Source organism: Saimiri boliviensis, chromosome 2, assembly GCF_048565385.1.
Source record: "Saimiri boliviensis isolate mSaiBol1 chromosome 2, mSaiBol1.pri, whole genome shotgun sequence".
NCBI classification, from domain to species: Eukaryota; Metazoa; Chordata; class Mammalia; order Primates; family Cebidae; genus Saimiri; species Saimiri boliviensis.
Window position 1 is genome coordinate 43,639,995 of NC_133450.1, and position 15,762 is coordinate 43,655,756.

Consider the following 15,762-nt stretch of genomic DNA (forward strand, 5'->3'; position numbering starts at 1 on the left):
TTTCAAGTCCAAACAAATATAAAATAAATTTTCATATCCAAATATAATCCTGTGCTTTCAACTGCCTGCTTGACATTTTCAGTCAAATGATCTTCTGTCATATAAAACTATTGTCCAATACTAATCATCTTATACTCCCAATTTGCTTTTCTTCTTATTTATATTCATATTCTGTTATGGTATTTTTTATTGGCATAGACTCAAACCTTCTAGACATCTTTTACTCTTCCTTTCCCTTGCCCTTCAAATCCAATGCATTCCCATCCCTTGCATTTAAAATCTAAATTTTTCAGTTTAGTCTTCATATCCAATTATTAATTCATACATTTATATTCTGCCTCATTTCACAAATAATTTGTGGCAGCTTACAGGAAACACATATAATCAAATAGTAAAATGCAAATCATAAATAATGAAAATCAAGATAGAGAACAATATAAGCTAGAATAGAATGAAACTAGGATTAGTGACAAAAAGAATATAAGACCCTATAGGGTTTATATTATTGAATCACAAATTTGGTCCTGAGTTTTTAGGTAAAGTGAAAAGGAATATAATTAAATAATACTCATGATATGGATTGGCTCTGTGTCCCCACCAAAATCTCACTTTGAATTTGTAATAATCTCTACATGTTGTGGAAGGGACCCAGTGGGAGGTAAGTGAATCACAGGGGTGGGTTTTTCCTGTTCTTATGATAGTGTTGTTCTCGTGATAGTGAATAAGTCTCATGAGATCTCATGGTTTTACAAAGGGGAGTTCCCTGCACATGCTGTCTTGCCTGCCACCATGTAAGACATGCCTTTGGTCTTCCTTCATCTTCTGCCATGATTGTGAAGCCTCCCCAGCCATGTGGAACTGTGAGTCCAGTAATTTCTTTCCTTTATAAATTACACAATCTCAGGCCAGGCATGGTGGCTCACGCCTATAGTCCCAACACTTTGGGAGGCTGAGGCGGGTGGATTGTGAGGTCAGGATATCGAGAACATCTTGGTCAACATGGTGAAACCTATCTCTATTAAAAATAAAAAAATAGCTGGGCATGGTGGCACATGCCTGTTGTTCCAGCCACTCCGGAGGCTGGGGCAGGATAATCGCTTGAATCTGGGAGGCAGAAGTTGCAGTGAGCTGAGATTGCACCACTGCACTCCAGCCTGGTGACAGTGGGAGACTGTCTCAAAAAACAAACAAACAAACAAAAAATCTCAGGATGTCTTTATTGGTGGCATGAGAACAGACTAATACAGTAAGTTGGTACTGGTAGAGTCACATGCTGCTGTGAAGATACCTGAAAATGTGGAGGTGACTTTGGAAATGGGTAACAGGAAGAGGTTGGAACAGTTTGGAGGGCTTAGAAGAAGATAGGAAAATATGGGAAACTTTGTAACTTCCTAGAGACTTGTTGCATTGCTTTGACCAAAATGCTCATAGTGATATGGACAACACGGTCCAGCTGAGATGTTCTCAGATAGAGATAAAGAACTAGTTGGGAACTGGAGTAAAGGTCACTCTTGCTATGCAAAGAGATTGGTGGCATTTTGCCCCAGTTCTAGAAAGCTGTGGAACTTTGAACTTGAGAGAGATGATTTAGGGTATCTGGTGAAAGACATTTCTAAGTAACAAAGTGTTCAAGAGGAAGCAGAACATAAAAGTTGGAAAAATTTTCATCCTGATGTTGCAGTAGAAAAGAAAATCCCATTTTCTGGGGAGAAATTCAAGCCGGCTACAGAAATTTGCATAAATAATGAGGTACCAAATGGAAATCTCTAAGACAATGGGGAAAATGTCTCTAGGGCGTGTCAGAGACCTTCACAGCAGCCCCTCTCATCATAGGTCTGGAGGCCTAGAAAGGAAAAATGGTTTCCTAGAGGGGTCTAGGGTCCCCTCTACTGTATGCAGTCTAGAGACTTGGTACCCTGTGTCCCAGTCACTCTAGCCATGGCTAAAAGGAGCCAATATATAGCTGAAGCCATGGTTTTAGAGGGTGCAAGCCCCAAGCTTTGGCAGCTTTGACGTGGTGTTGGTCCTGTGGGTACACAGAAGTAACTAATTGAGGTTTGGGAACCTCCACCTAGATTTCAGAGGGTGTATGGAAATGCCAGGATATACAGGCATAAGCCTATTGCAGAGGTGGAGCCCTCATGGAGAACTTCTGCAAGGGCAATGCCAAAAAGAAATATGGGGTCAGAGCCCCCACACAGAGTCCCTCTGGGGCACTGCCTACTGGAGCTATGAGAAGAGGACCACCGTCTTCCAATCCCTAGAATGGTAGATCCACCCACAGCTTGCACTGTGCACCTGGAAAAGCCACAGACCCTCAAAGCCAGCCAGTGAAAGCAGCCAGAGGCAGACTGTAACCAGCAAAGCCTCAGAGGCGGAGCTGCCCAAGGCCATGGGAGCCCACCTCTTGCATTAGCATGACCTGGATGTGAGACATGGAGTCAAAGGAGATCATTTCAGAGCTTTAAGACTTGACTGTCTTGCTAGATTTTGGACTCACATGTGGCCTGTAGCCCCTTTGTTTTGGCTAATTTCTCCGATTTGGAATGGATATATTTACCCAATACCTGTACTTCCATTGTATCTAGGAAGTAACTAACTTGCTTTTGATTGTACAGGCTCATAGGCAGAAAGGACTTGACTTCTCTCAGATCAGACTTTGGAATGTGGAATTTTGAACTAATGCTGAAATGAGTTAAGACTTTGGGGGACTGTTGGGGAGGCATGATTGGTTTTGAAATGTGAGGACAGGAGATTTGGGAGGGATCAGGGTGAAATGATATGGTTTGGCTCTGTGTCCTCACCCAAATCTCACCTTGAGTGGTGATAATTCCCATGTCATGGGAAGGACCCAGTGGGAGGTAATTGAATCATGGGGGTGGTTTTTCTCAGCTGTTCTTGCCGTAGTAAATAAGTCTCATGAGATCTGATGGTCTTATAAAGGGGAGTTCCCCTGCACTTGCTCCCTTGCATGCTACCATGTAAGACATGACTTGGTTCTTCCTTTGTCTTCCACTATGATTGTGAGGCCTCCCCAGCCATGTGGAACTGTGAGTCCATTAAACCTCTTTCCTTTATAAATTGCCCAGTCTTGGGTATGTCTTTATCAGTAGCATGAGAACAGTCTAATACACTCATTGTTAGTGAGCAGAACACAACTTTTCCTCAGGGAAAATGTTTTCCTACATTAATTTCTAAAAGTGCTTTCTCATGTGGCCCTTCTAATGAGAGTACAGAGAGATAGGACAGATAAGATCCTCAACAACATCTTTAAAGTAAATACAGTACTAGTCTCATAGGACTATGTTAAAAACATTCTTTAGTGAAAGCTAACAACTAAATAAAGCCCAGTATACAATGTGCTAGGGAATTTTCATGTGTTGGAGTGAGAATGTTTTAGTGGTCCATTCTGAGAAGGGGCCAGAAAAGAGCAGGACTAGGATTAGTAATCTTCTTGGAATCCTTCAGAGTACTAAATGATCATGAATTGTCTTTCAATTTTCTAGAAAGTTTGATGTATTTTCTTGTCTAATTGGAACTGGGCAACATTACACAGGGAAACCTTTTATTCTTTGCACACTTGTCATGTATTTACCTTGTTATGTAGAAAACAGGAGTCCTATGAATTTGCTTGTTATGGAATCCCAGAATTCAAATGTTGCTTTCACATTCAGTCCTAGGGTCTGTGTCTATTTTTCTTTTTAGCTTACTTAGTAATGTTGACGTACCACATTTTTGGTTCAAATATATATTTTCTTAATTATTAATATTAGCAACTATATTTCCCCAGAAAATAGAAAACTGCTTTTAGGCTTAAGACGATGGTAAAGCTCCAGAGACTAATTTTTCTACCCTGTCCCATAAAATTGTGTTCTTTACCTTTTAGGCATTGAATTCAGTGGGTTCTATTGTATGCAGCATTTTCTCTCCCTTTCCACCACAATTCAGACAATTAAGAATTGGCCAGATGACAAAATTAGAAAACACAGATCTAGACTGTATTAAGTCTAGTAAATTTGGCTGTCATGCTAGTGATAAAGCAAAGTTCAAAATAACTATGTCCTATGAATATGTGAGCATGTAGCTTAGAGCAAATATTATAAGTCATAAAACAACTTACAATTGGTATTCCATCCAAAGCTTTCAGTTCTGGAAGATGAAATATGACAAACAACCGGTAGTTTTCCTGATTCCATACAATAATGTTTCCACACATGTCTAGAATGACCAAGTTGCATAAACCCTAGGTAATAAAATACATACATTTATTCATATGTATATTTAAAACACTCTAGTAAGAGGTTAGCCATTCTCAATTTTTAATATTAGAATTATCTATTATTCCATATGATTTCAGTGCTTTTAAGTGTACTTTTTTTGTTGTTAAAGATGGGGTCTCACTCTGTTGCTCAGGCTGGAGTGCAGTGGCGAGATCATAGCTCATTGCAAGCTCAAACTCCTAGGCTCAAGTGATCCTCCCACCACGGCCTCCCAAAGTGCTGAAATTATAGGCATAAGCAACCATGCCCAGTCTAAGTGCACTTTTAAGTGCAAGGGTTACCCTTTCAGACCACTAAGGTATAATTTTGTGCAATATTTCAATGGTCTATGTTATATAATCAGAATACCTTTTAGGATACTAGTGCCAAATATATTATCTATTAATGGTAAAGGCTTAGAGTGAAATTTACTATGTTTAAGACAAATATACTTCATTTATGGAATAATGGCTTAATAAATGGTACATATGTGTCTATATAGATATAATAGGAATAAAAGACACTGGTATTTGAAAAGCAATAAAATTGAAGTGTTTCTACTTTCTGAGAGGGTAGTAGAATTAGTCTTAAGGGAAATGTGCTGTCTTATTAGACCAGACACTTTGATATGCCTTTGTTGTGAAGGAAGGGTCTTGGTAGGTATGAAAGGGAGAGGTGAATATAAGAGGGAGTAAAACTACTATGCATCATAATGTGAAGTGGCTTATTGTGTTGCTGGTGTTGTTGATTAGGTTGCCTCCCTAGCTTAAAAGTAGTACTTGTATTGGGGGAATGGAATGCGGAGAAATCTGAACTAAGACTGGAAATGGACACAAGTTTTTGGTAGGAGATAAAGTCATAATAATATTTTATCAGCAAAAGGAGAGGCCAGTGTAAGACTCACAGTGTTAGAAAATGGCCACTGAACTTCAGAAACAATGAAGTCACATATGACATTTGAAGTAAATTCTTGTTCTGTGCTATAGAAACCCTCCATTTTGATCAAACCTTTTTTAAACCTATTACACAATAGCCTTAAATTAGTGGTTTCTTTGGGGGAATTAAAAAAAGCAAATCTGAGCAAAGGTGACCAAGTTTGAGCCAACTGGTAAGAGAACAGTGAGAGAACTTCAAGAATTGTACTGAGAACAGGAGAATGCTAAAGAATCCCTAGAAATATTGAAGAAGGCACTAGTTAGAAGGAATAGGTTTGGGTTATCACACTTAAGCATTAAAAAAAAGTTACCCTAGAAGGATAGCAAATGGGGACATTATGTTTACACATATATATGTTTGTATGTATACATAAATTGAATGCAAATAAATTTTAATAAATCTCTTATTTTTATTTTCTTTATATTTTCCAAATTCTGGGCAGAAAACATGCATTACTTTCATAATATAAAGAAATAATAAATATTTTTAAAAACAAAAAAATTACTACCCCAGATGATTACCTTTAAATTATACATCTCCTGATTGACAGCAATATAGTTATTGCTTATATATAATTCAACAAGAGTAAAAGATTTTTGTAAACCACTCAATGAAGTGATTCTGTTGTTCTCAAGAGAAAGGGAGTGAAGATGAAGCATGTTATCAAAAGTATGCTGTTCCAAACCAGTGAGAAGATTATTATTTATGCTGAGGCGAGTTAATTTAGTCATCTTGGAAATACCTAGAAAAATAAAATTCAAGGAAAGATTCAGATAACACTAAAAGGTTAATTTAAAAATAACTGGCTGGTCATTTTACTGTAATCAAATAAATCATTTTTAGGTTCAAATGGTTTTAAAGATTCTGTAATACTAACTATCGCTGCTTTTCCTTTTGTTTTGGAAGAATATAATCTTGTGTATAAGCCCCATCTCAAACATTAAATTCTAATTTAGGATTTTTAGGTAGATTCCTTCTTCTTAGGAGTTAAGGAAAGGCATTACATGAAAGTATTGAATTTTTCTTTCAAATAACCTTAAAAGGATGTAATAAATTAAGATTTTTACCATTTTGACAACAAAAAGCTCTACAAAAAGCTCAAAATAATCACCAGCCCTCATTTTTAAATATTAAGGGTAAGGAACTAGAGTGCCACATTCTGGAAAGTGCATCATTTGTATTAAAATGAACCATTTAGCAAACTTTTACTTTTGTATGTTTAAAAGTACTGTAAGATAGAAGTTTAGAAAATGGGACCAGTCTAACTCCTATGTACATTATGTACTACAAACACTTTATAAGTATAGCCAGGATGGTACAGTTGAAAGGTAAGAACTTTGGAATTCTAGTTGGCTTCAAATGTATCATTACTAGGTTTGTAACAATACATAAATTATGTAACCTCTGAGCCTCAGTTTTCTCAGCCATAAAATGGGCATACTGAAATTTACTTCCAAGGAGTTATGAAATTAAATGGAATAATGTTTGGAAAGTATCAAATAATTAGCTGTGTTCTCCTTTCACATTAGTTCCCATTGTGGGACTATACAATGCTAAAGGTGAATCAATCTAGAGCAAGATAGATCAAAGCCATAAAGCAAAAATCATTAAATTGGTATGAAACCTACCCATGTCTGAATAAGAATCTTCTCCAAAAAGTGGGTATGAGAAAAATACAGATTGGAAGATTCTTCTCTTTAATAGCTTTACAGAAGGAAATGAAAAGGAAATAGGGTTTTTAATTGTATGTACAAAGCAAAACTAATATCCAGCTGTATGGGAATGGCAGACTGGTGATAGCTGTAGACACAGATGTCTAAGCTACCCCTAGGTTTACTCAACTGAAAGCTACAGAAGAGAGACCTGTGAATCTGTACATTCAGTAAGTATCCCAAGTGATTCTTAAGATCAAGAAAGTTTTAGAAACATATTGTTAACAGCCATTAAAATGAAATATATAACAAATGTTATATATTCTATCTTAAAGATATTTAATACTTGCTTTTACATATATGACTTTTTGAAATCAAATTTTCTCTTTTATAAAAAGTGTAGTATATACACATGCTAAAAATAATCCAATTCAAAATGAATAAAGTGTGAATTCTCTTTCCCAGCCATGATTTCTAATTTTTACCTTTTCTCCTTGACAAAGACAACCATGTCACCAAAATGCACATACAGAAATATTCTTTACTCAGATAAACGTGTGTGTATACACACACATATACATATTTCTCTTTTCAATCAAATAGTGCACACCTGTGGATATATTTTTTAATTTCTAGGAGTTACTCTTTTGAGTAGATGGAGAGGGAAAATAAAAGAAAGTTGCTAACAAGTCATGGAAAGTTTCTTTCAATTTCTTTCTAATGAAGGTAAGAATAAAATAGGGAGGCTGAGGTTGGTGGATCACAAGGTCAGGAGATCCAGACCATCCTGGCCAACATAGTGAAACCCCATCTTTACTAAAATACAAAAAATTAGCTGGGCGTGATGGTACCTGCCTGTAGTCCCAGCTACTTAGGAGGCTGAGGTAGGGGAATCGCTTGAACCCAAGAGGAGGAGGTTGCAGTGAGCAGATATTATGCCACTGTACTCCAGCCTGGCAACAAAGCAAGACTCCATTTCAAAAAAAGGAGAGAATAAAATAAAGCTAGGAAGGAAGGAGTCAGAAAATACTTGACTTAGTACTATATATTCTGGGACATATTCTCTAAACTCATGATTTTTAGCTGTAGATAAGCATAAATCTAAATGAAGTGAAGAATCTAAGAAGCTTGGAAGGGGGAAGGGAGGAAAAGTCTTTTTGATTCTCTCTGGTTCAGAAAAATATGTTCTAATACTGAACTTTAAACAGTCTAATAAAATATATTGGTTTCATTATTAAGATATTAGTAAAGCTGCTTAACTGGACTTGTATGTGGATCCATACAAAAGGTTACATGTAGTATATTTTATTTTCAACCTCTAGTGAGTATAATTTCCATTTTTTGTTAAAGTCTTCAAATTTCTAAATATAACCTAATTTTATATTTTCAAAACTGAATTAGGCTGCTTTATCTTTTTCAAAAGCATACCTCATTAATTTGTTTATTCAACTTTACAGACATTAATGACTGCATAGTTTGTATGTGCTAGATTTGGTAACAGATTGTAAACTAGCACAGAGGAGAGGAGAGAGAAGCCACAGGAGGTCAAAGTCAGCTTCCTGGGCTCATTGTATATAGTGACATAGTCACAAATTCTACTAATGGGTATGAACTTGTTTTAGTTTTTTATTTATCTTTTATTTTTTAATTTGACATGTCTATTTATCTTGTGCAACATGATGTTTTGAAGTATATATACATATTGTAGAATGCTCCAATCTAGCTAACTGACAACCGCATTACCTCACACAGGTATTTATAATACTCTGCCACAAAACTTGGAACTTTTCTAGATATCTTCGTCTTCAGAAACTTTGTTCCCTGTTATTTTTTGCCCTGTTGTTTAGATATACATATTTTGATACTTCAAAGTTCTTAAATATTTTACCTTCTATCTTTGAGATGCAGTTTCCATCTAGTATGAGCTCTTCCAGATTAATACAGGATTCCAGGCCCTCCATTTTAGTGAGATTATTATTGCTGAATGATGCCCATTTCAAATTTTCCAATTTTTCTAAATTTGTGATTTCAAAAAGATGTTGTCCATCTAAATTTAAGGCAGTTATCTGTAGAATAATATATATTATATGTTATTTCTGAATCTTATAAATAAATTCAATCAATGTTATAAGATTTTTTAAAGCTAATGAAATAATTCAAATACGAAAAGTAACATCAAAAGAATTTCTTCAGGGACTAAAGATATTGTAAAGCTATTAGTTTACAGAAAAGTAAAATTTGACAAGATTGTAACTCCAGGAGGACTTATATGGTATTAAGGACACTGGTGTGCTAGAGTCCCACTGCAGTAATGGACTTGTCTCGGCTGCTGGGAGAGCTTCCGGCAGAGAGCCTTCAGCTGTCAGTCCCTGCAGGGACTGCCTCAGTGTAGATAGCTGCCAAGGTCATGCTCCTTCCCAAGTTGGCCCTCAGCCAGTGATGGAGACATATGAAGGCTTGACCATCTGAGCCCAACTTAGGACAAATTTAAAGGGCCATTCTAATTCCAGAACTGCCTGTGGGTCAGCCAAAGCTGTCACTGGGCCTTCATTTGCAGCTCAATGTCTATATATATACATGTATCTTGTAATAAAAGTAATGCCAGCAACGTCTCCCATTTTCAAGGAGCAGCTTCACTTAGCCCAGTTTCTGTGTTTGGCAAGAGGTATAAGGACACCTAATGTAGCAAGAAGCTGGTGGTATTCTATACCCTTTCCTTTATCCTTGGCTGAATTCTGACCAGCTTTCCTATTCTCTTGTCATTATTCCTGATCTTGCTGTCCAAATTTTGGCTTATTCTCTGGCTCGGAGCCTTTAAATTTTGCTTGCCTATTCTGATGTGTTATCAGACTCTACCCTTCAGTTTTAGTGCACCTTTATCTTAAATTTCTAATTCTATGGTGAACACAGTTAAGGCCCAGCCCCTCTGACATAGCCACTCCTGACTCGACCTCCTTTTTTTATTTTTTTAGAATGTGACAAATGTATTACTTTTTCTAATAATAACAATGCCTTTCTTATTTTTATTTTTTCCAACTCTGTTGAGGTATAATTGACAATTTAAAATTGCACATATTTAAGATATATAAACTTGATATAAGTATACACTGTCAATTAAAAACTGCATGATCTCAATTATATATGAAATCTAGGGCCGGGCGCGGTGACTCACACCTGTAATCCCAGCACTTTGGGAGGCTGAGGTGGGTGGATCACAAGGTCAGGAGATTGAGACCATCCTGGCTAACAGGGTGAAAGCCCATCTGTACTAAAAATACCAAAAATTAGCGGGGCATGGTGGTACATGCCTGTAGTCCCAGCTACTTGGGAGGCTGAAGCAGGAGAAATTGCTTGAACCCAGGAGGCTGAGGTTGCAGTGAACCGATACTGTGCCACTATATTCCAGCCTGGGTGACAGAGCGAGACTCCATTTCAAAAAAAAAAAAGAAAGAAAGAAAGAAAGAAAAAAAGAAACCTAAAATAATCGAACTCATAGGAGAGAGTAGAATAGTGGTTGCCAGGGGCTGGGGGCAATGGGAAATGGACACATGTTGGTCAAGAGGTACAAAGTTTCAGTTATGCAAGACAAGTAATTTCTAGAGACCCTAATGTACTATGTACCCTATGACTAAAGTTAATGATACTATATTGTAAACTTGAAACTGACCGAGAGGGTAGATCTTAAGTGTTTCTTCCCTATTTTAATTAATCTTTTGAGCTTTCTGTCCCTTACCTATCTGTGCCCTTATGATACACAGACCAACACTGACTTAAAAATAGATTTAAATTAAGCTTTATATTAGGTTTAATAGAATTAGGTTTACCTTCAAGTACCAGTTTCCACTTGGATGTAAATGAGGTCCTAACTTTGAAATCTGCGTCAGAATTTTGGCAGAAGGCCATATACTAAGTATCCGTGGTCTCTCCTCTTTAGTACTAGAGTGCCGTAAGAGAGATAACTAATAAAATTTAAAAAATGCAGTGAATAAACAGTATACAGAGGTTAGTTGATATACAGTAAAATTATTGTTTCCTAGGGAAGATGAGTGGCCCCGTAAATAATTTAAAAATTTTTTAAATATAACATTTCCTTTGTGTTAAATTGTTTTCAATATCTAGATACATTTTAATTATATTATTTGTTTTAGCAAATATCGAACCATGACAAGATAATATTTATAAGACCTGTAAAAGGATTACTATAATATGAAGACCCATATAATCTACCCATGAAACCAACTGAAGAGCTAGAATATTATGAATACATTGCAAGCACTCTGTGGGCCTGAACTAAGCCCTTTTCTTTCCTTCCCTTTAGAAGTGATCATTATCTCAAATGTTTTGTCCACCATTGACTTGCTTTCTTTATAGTCCTATGCCTGTGTCCATAAACAATGTATCATTTAGTTTTGCACATATTTGAACTTTATGTAAATTGAATAATATGTATGTATTCCTTCTATGACTTGCCTTTTTTTGTTCAATACCATATTCATCAGATTCATCTAAGCTTCTGTATGTAGTTGCAGTTCATTCATATGTCCTGTGTATAGTATTCCCTTAATGACTCTCCTGTCAATGAACATTGGGGTTGATTCAGTTTTCGCTATTATAAACATTGCTGTCATGAATATTCTTGTGCATGTTTCCTGGTACATACATGCAAGAATTTATTTAGAGTATATGCCCCTAAGTAAAATTGCTGGGTTGTTGAATACATATATATGTGTGTGTATATGTATATATATACACACACACATATACATCAGCTTTACTGAATAATGTCAAATTGTTTTCCAAAGTGGTTGCACCACTTTGGAAAAATTACACTTTTACTTCATATTCTTGCAACAATTTGGTATTATCAGGCTTTAAAGTTTTTGCTCATCTATAAAACTGGCAAAAATTGGTAGGTCATTGTGATTTTAATGTTCATTTTCTTGAAATCTAATGTGGTGGAGCATCTTTTCCTAAGTTAATTGGCTGTTCTGATTTCCTCTCTAGTGAAGTGTCTGTTCAGATCTACAGCTTACTTTTCTGTTTGGCTGGTTGTCTTTTTCCTTATATATTCTGCATATATAAAGAATATCTTTTGACAGTTGTGTTGCAAATTTCTTTTCCCAGTATGTAGCTTGTCTTTTCATTTTCTTTGAAAAAAATATTAATTTTAATGTAGACACATCTAATTATTTATGGTTTATGCTCTTTGTTTCTTGCCTACTAAATTATTCACTAATTCAAGGTCATAATGATAATCTCTGATATTTTCTTCAAAAAAACTTCTGGTTTTGCCTTTTACAATAAAGTCCTTAAAGCTTTTTATTGAATAATCTCCCTGATCTGCAAAGGCAGCTGTGTTATTTATAAAGTTTCTACAGTCTATATTAGGTCTTTATTCTGTTCCATTGGTCTACTTGTCTAGCTCTGTGCCATATAACACATTGTCTTAAAGGACTGTAGTAGGCTTTGATTTTCTTTCTCTTTCTTTCTTTTCTCTCTCTCTCTCTCTCTCTCTCTCTCTCTCTCTCTCTCTCTCTCTATCTTTCTCTCTCTTTCTCCTTTTTCGGCCAGGCTACAGTGCAGTGGCACGATCTCAGCTCACTGCAACCTCCAATTCATGGACTCAAGCAGTTCTCCTGCCTTACTCTCCTGAATAGCTAGGATTACAAACGTATGCCACCACGCATGGCTAATTTTTGTATTGTTAGTAGAGACGGGGTTTCACCATCTTGATGAAACTCCTGATCTCAGGTAATCCATCCGTCTTGGCCTCCCAAAGTGCTGGGATTACATGTGTGGGCCACCGCACCCAGCTTGATTTCTTTTTTAAAAAAATATTTAATCTTCTTAATTTCAATTTTTATTCTAGATTCAGGGGGTACATGTGCAGAGTTGTTACAAGGATATATTGCATGATGTTGAGATTTGGGGTAGGATTGAACCCATCACCCAGATAGTGAGCACAGTACTCAAATAGGCAATTTTTTAGCCCTACCCATCTCCCTCCTCCTCCTTGTATTCCCCAATGTGTATTGTCCCCATCTTATGTCCATGTGTACCCAGTGTTTAGCTCCTGCTTATAAGTGAGATAGCTCCTGCTTATAAGTGAGAACAGATAATATTTGGTTTTTCCTTTCTGTGTTAATTCGCCTAGGATAATGGTCTCTAGCTGCATCCATGCTGCTGCAAAGAACATGATTTCATTCTTTTTATGGCTGCATAGGATTTCATGGTGTACATTTTCCACATTTTCTTTATCCAGTCCACCACAGACAGGCACCTAGGTTGATTCCATGTTTTTGCTATTGTGAATAGTGCTGCAATGAACATATTTATGCATATGTCTTTTTAGTAGAACAATCAATTTTCTTTTGGGAATAGCCCCAGAAATGGAATTGCTGAGTAGAAGGTAGTTCTATTTTCAGTTATTTTCTTAGAGTAAATTCCCAACTCTTCCTTTGGGTGTTAATGATTTTTTTAATCAACAAAAAAGTTTCTTTTCAAAAATTTGAATAGTTCCAAAATTAAAAATTATATCATTTAAGGAATTAATATTCAGATACTCCACAAAAAGTAAATAGCTAGAAAACTAAAGTAGATATATTTAGGATGTTGAAGCTACTTTGGCTAAAGTACAGCATTCTTAATATGGATAATAATGATATTTCCTCTCCTTCCATGTTAATGGATTGTATTCTTTTCAGTCAAATAAATATAATGTTAATACTAAGTAGATAGATAGTTCACTAAATGCTTCCTGTAGGCCTCTAAGCTTACTTTATCTTCAGAAAATTGCTTATTTTCAAGTAGGCTCTAGAAAGGGCTCTGGTAAGTTCAGGTGACTAGGCAAAAAAGTTACCCTAGAGGCATTTTTGATGTAGTGTTCATGGATAATAAAAAGAATACATATAACCATTTGGTATTTAAATGAGATACATTTAAACAGAAACAAATATCAAATGTTATGATTTCTCTGTATTAATTTTTTATTAATATGCTAAGAGGGAATATAAAATCTTACTAACAGAAGAGTATGGGAAATACTATTTGTATGTTCTAAATAGCACAATGAATAGTAAACAGTAAAATCTAACCTGAGTCATCCTTGTTCCAGCAATAAATTTCATAGCTGCTGTTGCTTCTTCTTCAGAAATGAAGACTTCATTCAAATGGGTAAGAGTCTTTAATCTGCCAATAACACTCAGTCTCAATGTGGCTGGCTTGGGAAAAACAGCAAAAAATTATTTCTTTTAAGATAAACTATTAAATATGGCATGAAAATGAGTGATTTTTCATATCCTTCCATAGAATTCAAAATTATGCATTTCCTTGTTTATTACATATAACTAAAAATAAAGCTGAATTATTTCAATAATAGTTGAAATGAAATTATATTTAAGAATTAATCTGTTTGTTTGAAGGGGGATGGTTCTACTCTGATAAGGGAGGGAAATCCCATCAGCTGTTGGAAAGTGACCCTGGTGAAAAGTGTTAAAAGAACAATTGTAGTGACTCCTGGTTTATCTAGATCAACAGTAAGCTAGTCATCTCCATGTGTGATTCAACACGGATCTTTAGCCCTTGACAATCCAATTTGGCAACAGGGAGATAGCTGTACTGTGATCATCCAGGAAATATGCTTTGGCAAAAGAAAAACAGTCTTGACTTCTACTGAGCAAATAAGAAGAAATACAACAATACAAACCTAGTAATATGGCTAATTTAAAAGACCAATTGTGTTTTAGTGTCCTTTTTATAGGCTGAACACAGCCTTATATACATCTTTTAAAGGCAGAGAAAGGAAGATTCTTGAAATTATAATCTTTGGATTTATTTTAAATACTTGAAGATACACTTAAATGTAGTCATGGAATATGGAAATTACCTAGCATTAATATACATATTTTTGTAATGAGAAAAAATAATGTTCAGATTTCCTTTTTATAAAAGAACATAAGACTTTATAGTGCAGGTTGTGAGGAGAGGTGATTTCTGGACTTAAAATAGAAAACAAATACAAATAATACAAAAAGCAAAATAAAATTGTAAAATATGTTGCTTAATCACAGATTAGGATATATTATAAATCAAATTATGTTTCTTCCTTAATAGTATGCCTCTCTCACTGAATTATATTATTCTTGGTTTTCATGCCTCATTAATATAGAGTTCTGGCACACTGAACTATATAAACTCTCTGGAGGTTTGCAAATGGCAATGGCATCAATGACTCAAAGCAATAATGTTCTCAATCTATTCAAGGTTACAAAAAATCTGATATGAAATTATAGTATTTTCTTATATTAACATCTGATTCATTTGAACAGTACATTAAATCCAACTTATGAATGACTTCATGGAAGGAAGTCTAGAAAAACAAAGACAGTTTGCCCATCTCTGGCTATTACTGAATAGGAAAGTTAGAAGGGAAATGCCTCTGAAATAAAAATGTTTGCTTTTTAGTAACATGTCTGTGGCATACCTTTTGCCATGGATTATGTTGAATATTAAGTGTAAGAAGGCTTGTGGTATGTTTGCATAACGTATTTATTTCATCACCAGATTTTTTCAGTTGATTCCAGCTCAAGTCTAAGTGCTTCAGTTTCATCAGACCTCTAAATCCCTCAAGAGTTATCACATGGTTATGGCTTGCATCCAAATATTCAAGGTTATACTGCAACACATATGAATAAAAGTGATGCTAAGAGAATCATAATTTGTATTTACAAAATAGTTTCTCTGTGGTTCTTTATGTACTTTACATGCTTCTTGGTAATCCACACAGGATACCTAGACAGTAGTTATGTTGCAGTGATGGTATCAACATACGTATTTGTCTAAAAAACTACAGATATTTTGCTTTAGTAATTCTTCTTAAATTAATATTTCATCATTGTAACACAGAGTGGCAATGT

At 35.5% G+C, this 15,762-nt stretch overlaps 1 protein-coding gene across 3 annotated transcripts in view; it reads right to left on the reverse strand.

Annotated features, from left to right (window-relative positions):
• Positions 1-15,762, reverse strand: part of LRRC9 (leucine rich repeat containing 9) — a 134,825-nt gene that overhangs the window by 60,012 nt on the left and 59,051 nt on the right. For all 3 annotated transcript variants that reach the window (XM_074393170.1, XM_074393168.1, XM_074393169.1), the window contains 6 exons: positions 15,330-15,521; positions 13,942-14,067; positions 10,672-10,806; positions 8,736-8,913; positions 5,717-5,937; positions 4,121-4,243 (listed from right to left, as the gene is read on the reverse strand). In XM_074393170.1, the coding sequence (XP_074249271.1) occupies positions 4,121-4,243; positions 5,717-5,937; positions 8,736-8,913; positions 10,672-10,806; positions 13,942-14,067; positions 15,330-15,521 (975 nt within the window). The remainder of the gene's footprint in view (positions 1-4,120; positions 4,244-5,716; positions 5,938-8,735; positions 8,914-10,671; positions 10,807-13,941; positions 14,068-15,329; positions 15,522-15,762) is intronic.